Source organism: Tenrec ecaudatus, chromosome 2 (genome assembly GCF_050624435.1).
Source record: "Tenrec ecaudatus isolate mTenEca1 chromosome 2, mTenEca1.hap1, whole genome shotgun sequence".
NCBI lineage: Eukaryota > Metazoa > Chordata > Mammalia > Afrosoricida > Tenrecidae > Tenrec > Tenrec ecaudatus.
The window spans coordinates 158,684,115-158,704,607 of NC_134531.1; the positions used below are offsets into that span (position 1 = coordinate 158,684,115).

Sequence of the window (20,493 nt, forward strand, 5' to 3'; positions counted from 1 at the left end):
GACCTTGGCCTCCACCCACCAGCCACTGGGAAGAGGGGACCCTTAGCTACCCACTGCCCCCACCCTCCCATCTGGCGTGGCCTTCCCTGCTCAGAACCCACTCAGGCTGCCCACCCTGGAGGAACGGCTGCCCACGCGGCCCCTGGCACGGCAGCAGGACTGCCATCACGCCGGCACCGCGGTGGCCCGTGGAGCGTGACATTTCTTTAAGTGCCAGGAAGGGGCTGCCTGACCTTCACTCTCCTGCCAGGACCCTCTTTCTGCTCCCAGGTTATTTTTAACCGTGTGAACGGCAGAAGGGCTGCTCAGCCCAGCCCCCTCACCCCTGCACGAGCCAAGGAGGAGGCAGAGAAGCCCAACCAAAGAGCCTGGGCATCCTAGGACACGCCAGGGCACCTCCAGGTGTCATGCACCAGGCGTTTTTAACCCACCTGCCTGCGAGCGAGGGTGGCGACTCACACCAATGCCCCTCACCGCTCAGCCTATTCAGGCTCTGTGCACACCTCACAGCGAGAGGAGGGAGCACTCTGCACGCTCACTTTGACTGGCAGGGGGTCCTCCCCGGGCTGAATGGGCTCCTCTGGCACTCCTTTGGGTCGGGAAAGAGAGCTGAGGGCAGACGAATGGGGGGTGAGAGGGAGCCCTCAGACTCTGCTCCGAGGCTCTATTTTTGTAAAAAAGCTATTCGTCTAATAAACCCTCTTCTCTGTAAATACAACAATTACTTTACAATTCACCTCAAAATGGGTCCCATTCACACTACCTTTCAGAAAAAGACAATGACTGCTCCCCCATGTGGACAATCACCCAGAATATCCTGCTGGCCAGGACCCATTGCAGAGATGTGGAAACTGAGGCCACACAGGGACGTGGCAGGGCATGACTGGTTTCCATTCTCGTCACCTTCATGGTCAGCCCGCTTACATTGACTCACCTGTTCCCCAGGCCTGAGACTCGGGGCACTCACCTCGGGCGCACCGAGACAAATCCTATTTTAAGGCCAGGCCTTTTTTCACTTGTAAATCAATCAGTGCAAAAATCTACGCTGGATTAAATTTCAAGATTTTAAATAAAGGCAGAACCTATAATTCGGCTTGCAAAGCCATGTAGGGTACAGGGGCAAACAGGAAAATCAGGACTACTGGTTTTTAATGTTGATATTTTATTCATCATGGAGTCTTCGCATTACTTTTTATGTGTGCTTAAATCCTGCATTCAAATGTGGCTTTGAGACCTGAGTGGATGACCGCGATATTCAGGGTGCCTCTGGCCTTCCTGCTAGCCAGGGCCCTGACTCCACCTACCCACACCTGTGCACCAGTGGGATGGGCTCTCTCGCTCCGGAGGTCCTCATGTACCAAAGACCTTCCCACGCTCCCCAGAGTGTCCCGCGAGCCTCTGAGCGTGGCAGCTGATGCCCACCATCTGTGTTGGCGCCTGTCCTTCAGCGAATGGCAGAACGCTGATCTCAGTAGAGTTGAGGGGATTCAACTGAGGTGCGAGTTGATGTCAGGTGGCTCTATCGATCTTCTTGCCTGGCCTTGCAGATGGGCCTGCAACCATGCAAGCGAAAGAGCTCTGGGCCGCTTTGCCGCCCTGCCATCCGTCCGTGGCTGTGCGGAGAGACGCACCTGTCGAGTGCTGGCTCTGGTGCACTGGAGGCACCTCTCGGCTGTTGTGGAGAAGCACACGACGGGCCGGCGCCCCAGCAGGTACCACTCGGTGGCGGCCGCCTTCGAGCTGTGCGGCCATTCCCAGCCTCCTTTTCCCAGTTGCTGGATGCCTCTTTACTGAGGTGCCAGGCATCATGTTCGTCTGGGGCGGGCTGCAGCAGGAGATCTGACAGATGCAGCCCCTGCTCTTGGAGGGCTGGCGACTGTGCTCTTGCCATTGGGACTGTGTCAGGTGTCCAGGCCGCTCTCACACAAACACCACAGGGGCTGGCTTTGCCAGGCGGACATTCATTTATTCTCTCACAGCTCTGGAGGCTGGGAGTCGGGATGCGGGGTGCAGGCTCCAGGGGCTGGTGCTCTCTCTCTTTCCCCATTCTCTCTGGGGTCTGGAGGGAGGTCCATGTCTCTGAGCGTCTGCTCCTGGGTGATCTCCACGTGGCTCGGCCTCTCTCGTCCCCCCCCCCCCTCTCTGCTCCGCGCACTTAGATCGTTTTTATTTCTCAGAAGGCGTTGTCAACTGCAGATCCACCAGCACTAATCCTGCCTCCTTAATATCACAAGCAACCTGTTCCCAAATGAGACTAGAACCTCAGTCGCCAACCTCAGCCTTGGCCACGCAGGATATTTTGTGGGTGGGGTGAGGGCAGTGGCAGTAACCCTGCGGGACACAGTGCAATGATTCTGCCATCGCAGGGGCAGGCTGCCACGACTTTCTCCCGAGGGACTGCCAACCACAGCAGGGTCACTTCCCAGGGCCCTCTTGGCAACAAGAAGCAAGTAGATCAATTTTAAAATAGGGGGAACCCCTAACTGAGGGACGAGAGAGAGGTGAACACCGTGGCTAGGGAAGGCCTGTCTGAAGAGGGACATTTAATCCGAGGTGAGGCTGATAAGAAGGACACAGCCCTGCTGAGATGAACAGCACAGAGGCCCCACGGTGGAAACCCAAGTCACAGAGCACCTGTAGGAGGGAGGCTGCTCTCTGGAGAGTCCCTGGGACTGGCACGCACCAAGCCTGGGTCAGGTGTGCCTGTGCGCGTCTTACACACGTATACCAACACATACCATATACCTGCACACCGCTTGGCAGCCTGCAGGGAGCTCCTACTGCCGCGCTCATTGGGATCCAAGAGGCCCTTGAATTCAAGTGCATAAAATCGACTGATCTTACAGGCAAACACAATGGGTGTCTTGGCCAGCCCCTGAAAGCCTGTGCTCCCCAAAAACTTCAACCCTTTGTGGTTTAAAGACAGAAGCAGACAACCTTCTTGGATGTCAGGTCGCCGTGTACCTGCTGACACCAACTCCTGACAGCTGCCAGGGTCTCTGCGCCTGTCGATGGAGCCCATCCCACCCACCACAGCAGCTGGGAGCTTCCCAGAGCCCGGTGGACTGGGGCTTGCTTTCGGCAGCAGCAGGGAGTGGGACAGGAGATGGCTGAGAGAGGTCGTATCTGCCCCGGGGGGGCTTTCCGGCTAAAGGAGGGAGGCTCTGACCAAGGTTTGTTGGAGTGTGGGGCACAGCTGTGGAGGAAGTGGCCCGTCCTTTTGGGAAGAGCTTTGGCCAGGGGCAATGGAGAGCCCAGCGTGTGTCCCAGCCCAGCCCGGAAACTGGCTGCTGGGTCCTGAGTGACTCCTTGTTCCCGTGTCCAAGCCTCAGTTTCCTCGTCTGTAAAATACAGGATTCGTCTCCCCAAGTATTCCTCTGCTCTGTTGTGCACAGTGAGGACTGGGCAGGCTGGCATCCAAGCCCCGGGTGTTTGTTGTGGGGCGCTACCATGGAGTCGGCTCATGGGACCCCATGTGCAATAGGCCCAGGGTTTTCAGCAGTACATCGCCAGGCTTTCCGTTCCCCGCCTCCGCCAGGAGCTCTGCTGGGGGGCCTCTTCAGCACCATGGCAACGTGCAGGCCTCCACTGACAGCCAGGTGGTAGCTGGGAAGGGTCACCTAGCTGGGAGTCAAACCTAGGTGTCCCGCCCGGAAGGAAGGCGAGAATTGCACTGATAACTTACTGCTGCAACTCTGCTGGGGGTGAGCAGGGGGAGGGGAGAGAGTGCCCCCTGAACCAGGTCAAGGCCCCCACCGTCAAGCATGAACCGGGATGGTGTTTTTAACTTAGTTGAAGATGTACACGCGGCACGCGCGTTCCTTTGGGCCAGCGCTCAGCTGGAGGACCATTCGGTTTCAATCCCATATCACTTTTCCTGCAGCCCGCACAGACCACACTTACTGTGCCCGTGCCCCCGGTTTCGGATGTGAAGGTTCATTCCACTGAATCGAGAAGGTAGACTTGCCAACCAAGCCGGGCGCACATCCTTCTTTTATAAGTTGTGGTAAAAACACAGCAACAAAGCACTCAGACATGTTTTACATGAGCAGGTGTGTGACATGAAGTACCTTCGTCACGACCCTCCCGTTCCCATCGTCCCTTCGTCCATACAGAAGCTCAGCCTCCCTGAATAGTCTTTTCTCCTCCGCCCCAGCTCTCGCCTTTGGTAACCACTGATAGTCCTCTGTCTCCACGCACTTTGTTCCGCTCCGTGCAAGGGTAAGTGTTGGACCACTAACCACAAGGCCAGCCGTTCACGAGGGGAGGATGGGGCTGTCACTCCAGTAGAGATTTCCAGGCTCAAAACCCCTATGTAGTGTTGCCTGAGTTGGAATCAGCCAGCTGGTGATGGGTTTGGATTTTTTTTCTCTCTCCACTCGGCGTTCCATTTCCGCGGCTCATTTTCCACAGAGCCGGGGAACACTCCCGTGTCGCTCCGCACAGCATTTCGTGTAGCCTTCTTCTGGGGCTGACGCTAGCCTGTGCCCACCGCCTGGACACGTGCGTGGATGTGCCGGTGTCCACCTGCGTTCCCTTCTTATCCTTCCCACAGTATGGTGGCTTTGTGTTCCTGGCTTCCAATGTCATTTCCGATGAGGTTGTATAGTGTTTCTATGGGGACGGAGATCCGCGATTCCATCTGTTTTCCTAGAAGCCTCCTTAGGAGCTCTGTCCTAAATTGGGGACGAGCGGGAAGATCAGGTTTTTATTTTCATGTGAGGGAGATGAATCCTTCGTGGCTTTTCCATGGACAGAAGCTCCAACTGGCATGGGACCTAGAAAAGGAATTGCTTGCAGACAGTGGCTTGTAGTGAACAGCTGGATCTAAGTGTGTAAATCCTGTCATCAGGACTCCATCTCTCTGCGTCCCCTGGCTAAGCTGGCTCCACTGGCCAGTTCTCTCCAGATGGAGGATGGGAGGAACCAGCCTCTCCTGAGTTACCTGGGCCCAGCTGATCTCCTTCGTCCAGCAGCCTCCCCGCACCTTGAACCGGTTGTTGCCCCTGCAAGTTCACCCTTTCAAAAAGTTTGTGGAAAAGTGGAATTTTCCCCTGAATTTTTTTATATACCCCCACTTCGACACCCCCCCCCCCATAGTGCCTACCTACCTTTTTCTGCCACTAGGGTTTAGCAGAAGGATCCCAGCTGGCACAGCCAAGTAAGCAAAGGCCCACTAACTGCAAGGCCGGCAGGTCAAACCCACCAACTGTCTGTGGAGAAGAGAGAGGCTCTCTGCTCCTGTGAAGATTTGCAGCCTCGCAGTCATATGGCTGGGGCAGGGTTTAATGGGAAGCTGCCATCTCATTTTTAAAATGCTCTGCCATCTGGTGGGAGTGTGTAAAACTGCGTGGACACGAAGAAAGGAAAAAAGCAACCCTCATTCCACCAACCAGAAACCTACCTCTTGGGACAGATGTGTCCCACTAATTGTATCAAGATCCTTGGTGCTTCAATTAACTTTTTTATGCCATTGAAAATGCCTTCCCTTCCTGTAATTGCATGGTTGCAACAACAACAAAAAATTCACAGCAGAAAGTAACTCGGTCTTGAAAGGGTTTCTGTGGTAGGCAGTACTTCCCTCTGGAGAGCTGGGGGCCACCTGAGTGTAGAAGGAGAGCCCCTGAAGGAAGGGGAGTGAGTGGCAAGCAAGGCAGCTAACAGGCAGGCTGAGAAGGAAACAAGCCTGCAGGATGAACCAGCTTCGTGGGGCTTCCTGTGTCCTGACGTCACTTCTACGCCAGGGCTTCTCATTGCCTTGGTTGAGAAGACTTGGCACCCCCATGAAGTAGGGCAGAGATCAGTTGGTGGCTTCTCCTGTGGTTGGAGAGGAGGGTTAGGGTAATTGTTGGTGTGAAGTGCCGCCCCCACCCTCAGCAAGTTTCAGGGTAGATCAGCATTCCTGGCAGCAATTTGAATGGGAACAGTGGTCTTAGGCCTTCAAGAGAGACTTCTTGTCTGAGGAGGAGGTGCCCAGCTGGGGCAGGGCAGTACTTGGAGTGCCCAAGCCCCAAATGACAGGAAGAAAATCTGGTGGGCCCAACCACTCCTCACCCCACCCATCACCCCAGCAGACCCAGCGGAGCAGTGTGGCCGGGCTGGTGATCTTAACAACAGAAACTAGGAGCTGTGATGCCACTGGGCTCGCTCCTGTGGTTGATCTAGAGCCAAGGACAACTGGATTGGGAGAGTCCACAGGTTTAGGACGCAGGCCATGGGTCAGAGCACAAGCCCAGCCGCTCTGGCTCTCTTAATAGAAGCAGTTACTGCCTCGCCCGCCCCTGCTCCCGGTGGCTCCGTGGTGCCAGAGGCAAACGGTGCTCCAGGCCACTCTCTGGCTGATTTGGGGAAAGTAGACTACCGGCCTTTTTTCCGAGGCGCCTCTAGGTGGACTCGGTCTTTTGGTTAAGTACAACCAGGGACTCCTAAAGCCCCAGTTTTTCCACCAGTCAAATGGGGTCACTAACGGCTGGCTCCCTCTGGTGACTTGGGGAGGCAGCCATGAGGGGTGCAGTAGTGATGCTGACTCGGTTGTCCATGAAGTACCTGTAACCTTGAACCCCATTCACGGGGTGTATGACATGTGCTAGACTCCCAGTGATGTTGTCTTTACAGGAACCCCATGTGTTAGGGCCCTTTTATTATGCCACCCTTCTTCCCCCATCTTCAACAGGAGAAATGGAGGCTCTGAAAGCTACATCCTTCTCCCCAAGGATTAGTGCTAGTGACATCTGGGGCCGACCTCTCTCTCTCTGCCCCGTTCTCTTCCCCTCGGCAGCTTCATTCATGAATTCGGCCCTTTGTGTGTCCATTGAATGCTGACTTCTGTCTGTCTTTCCTAAAGCCCCTACAGACACAACCCACTTGCAGAGGGTGGTGTCAAATGCCTGAGCACGAGGGTCCCACAGGGCCTGTCCAGTCTCGTGTTACAGAGGGACACGTGAGCCAGGGAGGGGACATGCCCACACTCACTTCCCTGGGGGCGTGGGGGACCCAGCCCCCTGCTGCACTTTCACCACTCAGTGACTGGGAGGGAGGCTCTGCTCTGGGCCAGGGGCTAAGCTGCGCGACTTGTTGGTAGTGCAAGGAAAGTGGAGCCACCGTTTCTTCTGAAGACTCATTCTTTCTTCAGCAGAGAATCGATTTCCAACCAAATACACAAGCTTCCAATGAAGCCACTTACAGGAGTCTGGGCGAAACCCCGTTAATCCACTGCCAGGACCATTGATCTCCCTGGCTTAATGGGGGTGGGGATGCTTGGGGAGGGGGCTGCTCACTGGATGACAGTGGTGGGTGCCGGCGGCACCTGAGAGGAGTGTGGTGAGGTCCTGGGCGTGGTGGGCTCTGAGAGGTGTGGCTCAGGGGTGGGTAAGAGGTGTGTGGTGAGGCCAGGTGCACAGCACTGGGTGTTTGGCCCTGCCCCTCTAACCTTACCAGCTTGCTGTGTGATGGGGGCCTTTTCCAGCTCTTTCTGAGCTGTTCCCCCATCTGTCGAGGGGATGGCCATAGTAAGCGATCGTGGGCATTCTTCCATGTCCAGATGCAGGACGATGGAGGCAGGTGGAAAGCACGGGTTTTGTGGGAAGAGTGAGACTTGGGTTTGGGTTGGGCCCTGCAGCACACTCTGGGACTCTGCAAGTCACCCGTCGCAGCTGCGTTTCCTGGTGGTTGGCCTGAGGACAGTGCTCCCTACTTCCCCAGGCTCTTCTAGGAAACCCAGTCTTGGTACTTTTCCCAGTGACCATTGAGTGGACCCTACCTCAGGGTGACTCCCTGTGTGTCCGAGAGGAGCTGTGCTTTCCACGAGGGTGCTCTGTGGCTGGTGACTGCTCTCGCTTTGCAAGTATATCCCCGGGGCCTGTCTTCCAAAGTGCCTGTGGGTAGATTTGAACCTCCAGCCTTTGCGCACCAGCAGTCTAGTATATTGACTGTTTGCACACTAACCAGGGCTTCCAAGAGTCACATGAGAGGATGCCTGTCGGACACTTCAAATGGTACGTGGCGTGGAGTAAGCCTCTCGAAGCAGTAGCTGTGAGCTCGGGCTTCGATAGACCGAGGAAGGAGGCTGGTACAGCACCGGGCCTCAGTCCAGACCTTTCAGAGAGAGATGGATCACCTGTGGCCCCCATCAAAATCCTCTCCAGACACAAGAAGGCCAGAGAAGTGCTATTAATGCACTGCCTAAGGGTCCTTAGCTGGAGAGCGGGCCTGGGCCAATCGACGAGGCCTTGAGGAGGTGGCTTTTTCACTTTTATGTCCTGGCTACACTTTGAGTACATTCGTCTGCTATGGGTAATCAATATGCATATTTTATAGGTGTTTAGTAAAAGAGGGGGCATGGTTTCCTGGGCAGGACACCCACTGGATGGCCCTGAATAAATCCAGCACCCTCCTTGGGCCTCAGTTTGCACCCCTCTAAAGAGAAGGGGGTAAACCAGCGGATAGACATGCCTAAGCTGGGTCTCTGGGGAGAAGTCCAGCCTCGCTCCCATGCGCACATGCATTTTGGGAGGGCAGCTTCCACTGTTTTTCTCTGGTTCTTGAAAGGGGCTTCTGTCCCTTAAGTTGTCCACAGCGACTTACCTGACTTCCCTGCAGGGTCTTGCCTCCCTGGGATTCTGGGCGATAGTTTAAATGTTGTTTCAAAGCCCCAAGAAGCAAATTCTACAGACAGAACTCAGAGCAGGGAGGAGGGAGAGAGAGAGAGAGAGAGAGAGAGAGAGATTACCTCTGTGGGCCTTGCTGGCCAGGGAGGCCGGGGCTGCCCAGCACCCTGTGATTGGCTCCCCACCTTCCCGGACTGCTCTGCAGGACCCGAGTGTCTTAGAGTGGGGTCTCCACCGCACTCCCCCTTAACCATCTTCCCGCTCTGTGCTGCCCACCCATGGCGCTTGGGAGTAAAATCCAACTACTCGACAATCCCTACCTGGCCCTGCTCCCACGGCCTGTCTGATACTCCCTTCTCCCACCTGCCCTGCTCACCAAACTGCAGCCTCACTGACTGCCCCGGGGCTCTGGAGTTAGGTCTTGGCCTTTGCTGGCTCCTCTATTAAGAACACTCTTCCCTCACCTGGTTCTCCCCCCTTTGGGCCTGACTCAGCTGTCAGCTCTTTCGGGGACCCTTTCTTGACACATCCTTCCAAAAGGGAATGCTCTGTGATCCTCTCAGGGAGCTGTTTCCTTCGCTGCCATTGAGACAGCTCTCTAAGGTCACTATGAGTCAGATTGTAGCGATTCTTTAGAACAAAATAGGATGGCCATTTTGTGTTTCCAGGACTGTAAGTCTTCATAGGAGTAGAAAGCCTCTTCTTTCTCCCAGGGGCCAGCTGATGGTTTAAAACTGCTAAGCTTGTGGTTAGCAGCCCAATGTGTAACCAGTACTGGGCCAGGAGTAATGAAGTACTTGTTTTCTTCCTCGTTGGTGGCATAGTGGTTACGCACTAGGCTGCAATCCTCAAGGCCAGCAGTTCAAAACCACTAGTTGTTCTGCGGGAGAAAGGCAGGGCTTTCTACTCACATGAGGAGTTACAGCCGTGGAAACTCGCAGGGGCAGTTTCACCCTGTCCTACAGGGTCCTTGGTATTGGCCGTGCGGGGGTCTTTTCGTTCCTTGTTGGTTGGCTTCCCCCACCGTGCCCGGCTCACAGTGGCATTTGGTACATGCTTGAGTGTGCTCCCCAGGAAGGCTAAAATTAAATGCCAGACAGTGCCAAGTGTTGGCGAGAACATAGAGCGATGAGAATTCTCATCCCGCTGATGGAAGGGGGAGGCTGCGCTCCCCCTTTGGAGAGCCATTTGTAGGCTGCAAAACGTTACATTTATTTACCTTTCCTATACCTTACCCTATATAGCCTAGCATTTCTGCCCCCAAGGACTTACCCAAACCCACAGTTCTCAGTGAGGCTCCGGCCCATGGTGGCCACAAGTGTTCACGACATAGAAGTGTGTGCCCTGCCCCCGGTTTGGTTTGGGGGGGAGGGCGGCTATAATCTTCACAGAAGCAGATGGCCAGGCCTTGCTGTTACACTGCTGGGTGGGTTATAAGCACCAACTTTGAGGGTAGTACCTAACCCAAACCCAGCCCGCTGCAACGTAGAGATTCTGGCCTCTGGGACCCCGACAGTGAGTAGGAGTGCCCGAGGTGTTTCCAGTGACAGAAACTATTTGAGAAACAGACTTTCACTTCACTCTCCCGGGGAGTGGCTGGTGGGTTTGAACCACCGACTTCCTGGTTAGCAGCTCAGTGCCACCACCACTGCGTGACCAGGTCTTCCTAGTGGTGTGCAAGCTGCCTGCCCTGGCCCGGCACCTATGTATGTGCAGACACTTGCACATGAATGCCATAGACCGATGTACCCAGGGTCACCTGAACACCTCAGACAAGTGAAACATCTGCAGATGTCTGTTCCGACAGGGAGCAGAAAAGCAGCTCCAAGAGGCAGCGAGGAGAGCCCACCTGGGGAGTGAGAAGCAGGGGGGGGCGCTGGGCAGGGGGGGGCTGGGGAAGTAGATAGTACTCTGGGGCCTGTGGCAGTGCCTCTGTCCCTCTCCCCTGCAGACCCCTCCCCCAGGCCCTCCAGAGATTAGAGTGTCCCCCAGGAGTGCAACGCTGCCTGGTCCCAGCCACGCAGACCATTGCCATTCATAGGGTCACCCCTGCTGAGTTTCAGACATAGATCACCACACCTTTCTTCCTAGTCTGTCTTAGTCTAGACAGGGATCCTCAAGCTTTTTAAACAGAGGGCCAGTTCACTGTCCCTCAGACCCGTTGGAGGGCCGGACTATAGTTTAAAAAAACCACTATGAATAAATTCCTATGCATACTGCACATATCTTATTTTGAAGTGAAGATACAAATGGGGCAAAAACACCCGGCAGGCCGGATAAATGTCCTCAGCGGGCCGCATGTGGCCCGCAGGCAGTAGGTTGAGGACGCCTGGCTAGAAACTTGCTCTGCTGAAGCCTGTCTGGTGGTGGCGGCCGGACCTGAGGGGCTCTGAGCAGGCATTGAACTTGGATCTCACACACAGAACCACTACCGTCTCTGTCGGGGTTCAGAATCACACATTTCCTTTGTGTGTTCACTTGTCTAACGTGATGTTGGCCCCTGGACACATTAGTTCCTGGGGGCTTTGTCTGTGTTGCTCTGGCCCTGGCTTGGGCACGCGGCCTGGTGCCCCCTCAGCCTGCCTGTTGGTGAGTGTGTATGGTTGGAGGAAGAGAGGGCAGATGGGAGGCAGGGAGCTTTGGGCAGGGGTCGTGGGGGACTGGCTGTCGCTGGGGACAGAGATCATGCCGGGCACCTTGCTGCCTGGCCTCAGGGTGGGAGCAGCCATCGAGAGAACCTCGGTGTGCAGGATTCCTGCGAAACACCAGTTAAGACATTTGACCCAAATTTGGATAAAAGCTCTTTTCCTGTGTCAAGTTGAGCTAATAATATACATTTATTCATAATTTATGAGGCTTAGTAAGTGGGAACAATTAAGGAAAAGGCCTTGGCAAAACCTTTCTCTTGTGTCACATGGCCCTTTTTTTGTTGTTGTTCCCAAAGGCAGTTTTCACTCCTGCCTGCCCTGAAGGAGGTGCCACTGTTGGTGATGCTGCCGCCGTTACCTATGGCTGACACTCACTGAACACTTCCAGGCCCAGGCCTGGTTTCATTCACAGCATCTGCATCAGGCTGGGAGCTGGTGGTTCCCATTTTCCAGATGAGACCACTGAGCCTCAGAGGATTGAAGAGCTAGCCCAGGCTCTCACTGCTAGTGCCTGATGAACCCCTTACCACCACAGCATCCTTTTCTCCACCCATCCTCCCAACCTCTATTGGTGCTTGTTCCACTTGGGGGCGGGGCCTGGGAGTTGGCATTTCTAACAGGTTTCGCGTGGTGCTGATGCTGTTGAGCGCTGATTCGGATAATGCTGGCACCGGATTTCCAACGGGACTCTTCTGTGTGCCACCACATCCACCCACCTTCTCTCGGTCTCCCCCGACCTCCACTCACTCACTTGCTGCCATGAATTCAAAGCTGACTCATAGTGACCCCCTCGGGATTCTGATACTCTTAAGACAGCAGTTCTCAACCTGTGAGTCGAGACCCCTTTGGGGGTCGAACGACTCTTCCACAGGGGTCGCCCGATTCATAACAGTAGCAAAATGACTATAGTTATGAAGTAGCAACACAAATAATGTTATGGCTGGGGCCGTCACCACAACATGAGGAACTGAATTAAAGGGTCACGGCATTAGAAAGGTTGAGAACCACTGTTCTAAGTGTTTGCATGAGTAAAAGGCCCAGTCTTGCTCAACTTGGAGCTGCTGGTGGTTTCGAACTGCCAACCATGCAGACTGCAGCCGACCACGTAACCACTATGCCACCAGAGCCCCTCCACATTGTCAGGGGGATATATAACGACCCAGGCCTGGCCCTGTCATTGCGCCCATTCTTTTGTGCATGGAGAAACAAGTAGTTTGATTTTGTTTGTTCTCTGCACACCGGGGGCGTCCACAGGGTGATATTCGGGCATGTGGCTTTTCGTTTCACAGGTCTTGGACAAAGCCTTCTTTTTAGCCTGGCCACTGCATTCTATCATCGCCTTGCTGGTTAGCGACTGTCTACATGGCAGCCAGTACGAACAGCCCTTCCGGGACTCTCCTGTCGAACCCCTGTGGACATAGGCGGATGCTTCTCCGGAACATAGTAGTCAGTCACTCAGTCATGTCAGCCACTCTTGCCGATATGTTTTGATTTTGGTTGCTATTTAATTTTTAATACAGAGGGATTGTTGTCTTCAAGAACATGCCCCACCCCCGCCTTCCCCTGCCCCATGTAGGTGGGGTAGTTTTGTAAACTAGTAACTGTGTTTGCAGCTTCTGACAGAACTCTGGAGAGAGAAGAAGTGCTCTGAGCCAGGCAGTGCTTTGAGGGATGTGTAGGAGCGCAGAGGAGCGGGGAGAAGGAACTGGAGGCATTGTGTTACCAAGGCCTGGTGTGACAGTGCCTACTACTTGCTCGGCTCAACAACTGCAGCCTGACTAAGGGAAGAGAACAGACTCACGGGGACCCTACAGGGCAAGGGAGACTTGATTCTGGGGGCTTCCTAGACTATAACTCTTTAAGGGCGTCGGAAGTTCCATCTTTCTCCTCGGGAGCTGCTGGTGGATCAGAACTGCGGACCTTATAGGTTGCAGCCCAATGCAGAACCACTACGTCGCTCTTCACATTCTTTAGTTGAGCTGCAAAATCAGGCCTTGGCCACGGGCTGCCCAGAATTCCCGCCTCTAGCATCGTGGTGTCTTGCCAGGCTCCGCTCTGACCTGCTTCTCTCCGACCTTTCTGTCTTCTCAGGGAGGAGGGCCCGGGGAAGAGCAACTGTGTGCTGACCTTCCGGAGCTCGACCTGTCCCAGCTGGACGTCACCGACTTCGACTCGGCCACCTGCTTCGGGGAGCTGCAGTGGTCCCCGGAGAACTCAGAGACAGAACCCAGCCAGTACAGCCCCGACGACTCGGAGCTCTTCCAGGTATGCCCTCCACGCCCTGCTCAGGCAAAGAGGTCCCCTCACCCGCCAAAGCTGCCCCGACTGGTGGGCAGCTCCCAGGCCTGGTAAGCCTCTGTGGTGAGCGTACTGGGAAGAAGTGTGCTCTCTGGGCCTGAGGCAGAGCTGAGTTGAGTCCCTCTCAACTGGGGCTAAGGTCTCTCTTCTCTATGTGAGCTCATTGGAGCATCATCACAGAAGGAGCCCTGTGGCATAGTGGGTTATGCAGTGGGCTGCTAATGGCGAGGTCAGCAGTTCAAAACCAACAGCTGCCCTGTGGGAGAAAGATGAGGCTTTGTACTCCTGGCAAAGTTTACAGAGCTAGTTCTATCCTGTCCTGTAGTGTTGCCCCGAGTCGGAGTCCCCTCCCAGCAGTCAGTTTGGTAGGAAATCTTGACAGTCTGGGACATTCCCCGCATTTACTGGCCATGTAAAATGGTGGGGGTGGGGGTGGGGGTGGGAGGAGCAGAGGCTTGTAGAAGTCAAGTCATTCGATTTGACAGTATCTGAATGGGATTCAACCCAGGCGTCCTGCCTCCCAAATGGACTTTGTAACCATGACGACATGGTAATTGGAACGACTCGTGTTTATGGAGCAATTGTTCTGTGGCAGGACAGTGTGCTGACGTATGAATTCACGTAGTTCTCCTAACTCGCTGCGGGCCGTGCCCCCACTGCAGTTCAGTCTACCTGACACACAGCCGCCCTGCAGGACACACTGAAACTGCTCCATAGGCTTCTAAGGCCTATGTGAGCCGGGACCCAAGCCGAATGCCACATCTTCTGCAGAGCGGCTGGTGGGATCAAACCGTCCACCTTTCTGTCAGCAGTTGACCACAGTGACCGCGTGCCACTGGCATTCCTCGGATGCAGTCAGAGGGCCCTTAAAAGGAGGCCGTGCCCGCTTTAGGCACACATGGCCAGGGAGGCCGTTCCTGTCCAGAGTCTCTTATGTGGACACACACACTATCTGGGATTTGCTTCCGGGTAAAGCAGGCTCCACGTGTGTGGGTGGGGGGGGCGTGGGGGTAATTGATGAACTAGGAGCACCCATGTTGAAGCTGATCGTTCATGGGAACATAGGGATTGAGTGTACTTCTCAAGACTGACAGTGCCCTTCCATACGAAGATTAGGGGCGACAGTTTGAGCTCCGTGTGCTTGAGGTGGTTCTGGACGCAGGTGAACCCGGCACAGCCCCAGTACCCTCAGCCCTGCTGCCTGTTCACCGATTGCCCTCGGAGCACGGGATGGTTTGCTTAGCACTTCTCTCCCCTCCCCGGGCAGCAGGTTGCGAGCATGGGCCTGTCCCCATTGTTCATTGTTGTGTTCCCCAAATGCCTGGCACTTCATAAACATTTGTCATGGGAATCAAGCCTTGGTGGCCCCGCTCCTGTGTCTCACCGTCCTGAGGCAGGTGGTCAGGTGCTTCCTCTCGTGGGTTCCCACCATGTTTGTTTGCGTTGCTACCTAGAGCTGTGTGTGTGTCTGTCCGTCATTCAGACTGTGGACTAGATCCTTGAGGACCAAAAGGCATGTTCTTTATTCATCTCTGGGGCCCCAGCACATGGTACGGATTTAATTCCACTTGTTGAATGAAGGGACTGATAGTAATATTTCCTTTCCTGCCAGGGGTCAGGCAGGACCCATTCTGAAATCCTTGGGTTGGGATTTAGGGGTCGCAGGCCCTCCCTCGGCCACCAGCTCGGACAGTCTCCTCATCCTCATTCACCCCGTGGGACTCGTGGGGCTGTGCTGACACATCACAGCCACGCTGTCCCGGTAATGGCACGTTGCTATGGAAACACAGTGGGAGGGCAGTGAGCCAGCCACGGAGACGAGGATTGACGACCCTGCGCGGACAAGGACGTGGCCTCCAGTTTCTCCGCGTGCCCCCGGGACCTCCACTTCCTGAAACACAGCAGACATGCAGGAAGTGTTTGGGGAGCCAGCAAGCATTTGATTGGTCGGCCACAATGGGCCGTCTGGCTTTGGGCAAGTCTTTGGTTGGGTCTCTGTTTCCCCACTGTGGGAGAGGCATGGACTCTATTAGGGCGTGCGCGCATACGTGTGTGTGTGTGTACACGCGCATGTGCGTGTCAGGCAGGGGTGGTGTCCCCAAATTCTTTCAGATGGAAGTTAGCTGTGGGCCTACAGCCTTGAAGTGACCCAATAAGTACTGAAAATGTACAGAAGACCCCACTTCGTGGGCTTCCCGGCCCGGTGAAAGCCCTGGATCTGAGTACTTTTGCAGGAGGGAGAGCCTGACCTCTGCTCTGACCTTCCCCCCAGCCACTCTGGGCCTCCACGGCAGGCATTTCCCCTCAGGTTACTGGAAGGCTCCTGTCCTCCAGCTTGCCATCAGCCCGGGAAGGTTGGGGGTGGAGCTGAGTCTATTAATATCCCTTCCTCAGCTGATTAACTCTCCATTAATTTGCACTGCATTTCCGGGCAGAGCCGTTGTGCTGTGGACTGGGGAAGAGGAGAGGGCCTGCGCAGTGTTACTGTAGGGAACTCAGGACGGCCGTGGGCAGGAAGGTTGGAGTCACCCAGGGCAGGGGGCCCCAGGGTGCAGTGGAGGGGGCGGTGGTAAGGCCTGGAGTTATTTTCATTTTTACCCAGTTCAATGGGCCCTTGGTGTGAGTTCTCGGGAAGTGTTGGTCTGTACGTCTGGGTTCTGGTTCTGGACGCCCCCTCTGGCCTGCTGGCTGACCTTGGTGCGTCTCCTCTTCCCACGGAGCTTCCTTCCTCCTAGTGTGTGAAAGGAGACGGGTGTCTACTGCAATGGATCGGTAGTTGTTGCCTGGAGCCTTGTGTCAGGACAAGAAAGATGGTGGCTCTGGAGGAGTGGGTGCCACAATTGATTAGCAATGCCTGCCATGGGCGAGGGAGTGCGAAGCGGCTGCACACTTGGCCTGTGTGTGGCATCCCTGGTGACTGCAAGTGATCCCCGAGGGCCCGTCCAGCTCTCATAGTTGTGACAGTTCATCTCTCTGGGCCCCTGGCTGGTCTTTGAGACATTCTGCTCAGTCTGTCCGCTGCCCAGAGGCCACTGTTGGGCTCATGTCATTCTTTCATTTCACGAACCTGTGTAGGTGTCTCCCATGCCCCTGGCCCTGAACTAGGCACTGGAGGGGGCCATGGACCTGTGGCATTAGCTGGGAGGGAAGCTGGCCAAATCAAGGGCCGGAGATGATTTCTGGGGACACGGGGTTGGGCGTCTGGCCTGAAGGTTGAGGCAGCCACTGAGCATCCTTGGATTCTCAAATCAGATCAGTGAGGCCTTGTGCTGCTTACCCCAGAGCCTGAGGAAGGCCCGCTCCTGACCCTTCCTTGATTGGTAGACACGTTTGTTCTTCTCTCCCCGAGTCCGCCCTGCAAAGTGCTTGCCTCCATGCTGGCTGCCAGGCCTGGAACAGATTCCATGCAGCCAAACGGCAGTCACGAGATGCGTCTTTCAGATGAACTTCCTGAAGAACAGATCAGCAGCCTGGCCCGGGCTGGGAAGAGCACCAGGGAGGCATCATGTGACACAAAATGCTTCTGCCAGCACGTCCTGGAGCTGCAGGCATGAAAGGAGCTGGCTGGCCAGTACCTAGAGGCCTTTGCTTCTGGGCTCCAAGGCCCCTGGGGGGCGGGGGGCTTGGGGGAGCACACAGGATGTACACCCAGACCCTGATTACAGATCTGAGCCCCTCCGAGAAGGCAGAGCCTTGTTTGTGCACAGTCCGCTTGGTGCAAGCTGTGAGCCTGCCTTCACTTACACAGTTACCTTGGACTTATTGCTGAGCCTTCAGGAACCCACTGTCCTCCAGGGCAAAATGGAGGGTAGACTAGCGCCTCCCTCCCAGGGCTTGTGGTGAGCTCCCAGCTGAGGTAGTATTTATAAAGCCTTCTTTCTGATCCTGTACCTCTCCCCTCTCCAACTCTCGACCCAGGCCTTCGTACTAGGCGCCCCACCCCCCTCACACACACGCACACACACACAGAGCTTGGAATCCTCTTTCCTCAGCCCTTTGCCTGGCTGGTGCCTTCTCATCTTTCCGGCTTAAGTTTAAGTATCGGTTGCTCAGAGAGGCCTGCTCGATGACCTTAAATAGCCTGCACATCTCTGTCACATTCTTCTTCTCCACGACAGCTCCCTTTTGTCGGCTTCCCGGCTCCCCTCTGTGCAACGAGCCCGGCGCTTCCGGCTCCTTGTAGATGGTTTGATGGACACGTGCTTCACCTGTCCTACAGTTTAATCATGCAAGCACACTAAGAAGATCCGCCACACTCGATTACAGAACCCTCTGCTCTCAGACGACGCTCCATCCTCTGCGCCACTGTGAGCTCCTGTCAGGCCCGGCCAGGCGCAGAGGAGCCACTCCACATGTGGGTGTTGTGGAGGGCGGAGGGGGAAGGAAAGGGTTACCTGCCGTCACCATCATCACAGCAGGAGCCATTGTGGGCATAGGAGCTTCCCCAAACCCACCGCCAACCAGACCATTCTGATTCACAGTGGCCTCCCTCCACCCCACACCCCCCAACACGCACACGCACACCCCTCATAGGACAGGGGAGAACTGATCCTTGGGTTGTCGAGACTTTAAATCTCTCTGGGAGACGGCAGCCTCATCTTCCCCCTGCACAGCCACCATAGGTGAGTGAGCGCCACTAACGTCATGACCCTGCAGTGGGGTCGCCCTGCCTCCCCACGGCCTGTGTGTGTGCATGCATCAGCCTGGAGCTGTGTCCCACAGCGTCTTCAGCGGCTGGTCTCTGTAGACGCGTTGCCAGGCCTTTCTCCCAGCTGCTTCAGGGGAGGCTCCATCCTCCACCCTCGCGGTTAGCTTCCTTCCCCATCAGCCCCGCCCAAGGGCTCCTACTCAGCAGTCGTGGGAACCAGTGCTCATCGTCTGCCTGCCCAGGTACCGTCCATAGGCCGCAGGGCGCTGCAGAGACCCGTGGGGGGACGGAGTGCACAGATACGGGGCTCTAGCTTTGCAGCATGCAGGCTGCACTGGAGGGAGCCAGAGCAGGGGAGCAGGGATGGATCGCAAACTCAGGACACGTTGCGTGTTGTTTTTAAAGCGGTAATGGGCTATGCCCAGGGACCTTTGGAAGCCCCTTATATTCACCCATAGAGCCCTGGTGGCATAGTGGGTTGTTTGTGGTTGGGGTGTCAACCACAAGGTCAGCAGTTCGAAACCACCAAGGACTCCATGGGAGAAAGCAGAGGCTTTCTACTCCTGTAAGGATTTCCAGTCTTGGAAACCCACAGGGGCAGTTCTGCCCTGGCCTAGAGAGTCACCCTGATTCAGAATGGGCATGATGGCATTGGGTTTGCATTAGCTCACTTGTGAGTCAGAGACAACTCAAGGGGAGCTGTGTGACCTTGTGAGGTGTGAGGGGTAGGTCCTCCCATCACCCCATTCGACAGAGGAGACAGCTCAGTACCTTGTCCCAGGACTTAGAGTGGGTCAATACCTGAGCTGGAATTTAGCCTCAGTCTCCAGAGCCCAAGCTGCCAGGAGGCCCCGGGCCTGCGGGCGCTGCTGACCTCCACCCCGCCCCGAAGCGCTGTGGAAGGGCTCGTGGGGCGGTCCTAGCAGCAGTGAGGATGGCAGCATCAGAGGGCTGAGCCTGGCCTGCAGGAGGGTGGGGAGATGGCGGTGTCCAGGGACTGGCGGAGGGAGGTGGGGTGTGGAGCCACTGTCCTTGGTGGAGGGGCAGGCGTCACTTAGGAGGACAGCCCCCGGTGAGAGGACACCACCCGAGGAGGCACGCAGCCGACACCGAGCTTCCAGGACATGTGAGGCCCTGTCCATTATCACCTGCTACCTGCTCATCAACATTCTCCGAGAACACAGTTACTGGGCCACTGTTCTCCCAGGACTGTGGAGTTGGGGTAGGCACCAGGAAGGTGACGGCTGTGCCATCGCCGCCGCTGACGGTTTCCACCTGCGTCTGCTGCATGCATGGTGCCCACCACCCCACCCCTCTTCCTCCCGCAGATCATCGATGGTGAGAATGAGGCCCTCCTGGCAGAGCTCACCAAGACGCTGGAGGACATCCCTGAGGATGACGTGGGCCTGGCCGCCTTCCCTGAGCTCCACAGCGATGACTCTCTCTCCTACACCTCCGCCTCCCCTGCCCCCTCGTCCGCGCCCCCCAGCCCTCCCCTGGAGACGTCGCCAGACCCAGACCCCGAGGTGGATGAGCTCTCGCTGGTAAGAACCCGTGTCCGGCTGCTGTGTCACGGTAGAAACCTGGGGTTTTGTGTCTGGCTGCAGGGGTGGTGGGCTCCATAGGGGGCTCTGCGTGAGCAGGCAGCCTGACTCTCTGCAGGGTTTGGGCAGGCAACGGAGGCCACCCCACCTGGTTTCTCCTTTCCACCTGTAACACTGCCGACCCAACCGTGGAGGGATTTCACCTGCAGGCTGCAGCCCCCAGTGCTTTCCTGGGCAACCGTGTGCCCCGAAGACAACCACGCAGCAGAAATCAAGAAGGGAATGTAAACTGTAAAAGCAAAACCTCGCTGCCCTGCCCCCCCGACCTCCCAACTGTTGTTCCTTCCCTGGTGGCCTGGTGGTTACTCACTGGGCTGCTAACCACAAGGTCAGCAGTTTGAAGCCACCAGTGGCTCCGAGGGAGAAAGAATCTGTTTTCGATTCCCATAGAGAGTTAGGGGCAGTTCTGTTCTGGCCATTAGGGTCGCTGTGACTTGATGGCAGTGAGTTGGGGACTTTAGGCAAGAGGTCGCATTGTTACTGATCAGTTGTGACCTTCCTGTGACACTTAAAAAAAATGGGAGCCTACATGATATATTTGTGTGTGTGTGTGTGTGTGTGTGTGCGCGCGCGCACGCGTATATCCTGTACCTGGTTCGGGTTCACTGCCTCTGTCTAGGACAGTCTTCCAGGTGAGCCTAAATAGTAAAAAAAAAAAGCTTTTTTGGTTGGGCTGTGCACTGGTTCCT

At 55.9% G+C, this 20,493-nt stretch overlaps 1 protein-coding gene across 1 annotated transcript in view; it reads left to right on the top strand.

Moving 5' to 3' along the window:
* PPARGC1B (PPARG coactivator 1 beta) overlaps positions 1-20,493 on the top strand; it is a 114,802-nt gene that overhangs the window by 73,926 nt on the left and 20,383 nt on the right. The window contains exons 5-6 of the mRNA XM_075542712.1: positions 13,346-13,519; positions 19,529-19,744. Of these exons, the coding sequence (XP_075398827.1) occupies positions 13,346-13,519; positions 19,529-19,744 (390 nt within the window). The remainder of the gene's footprint in view (positions 1-13,345; positions 13,520-19,528; positions 19,745-20,493) is intronic.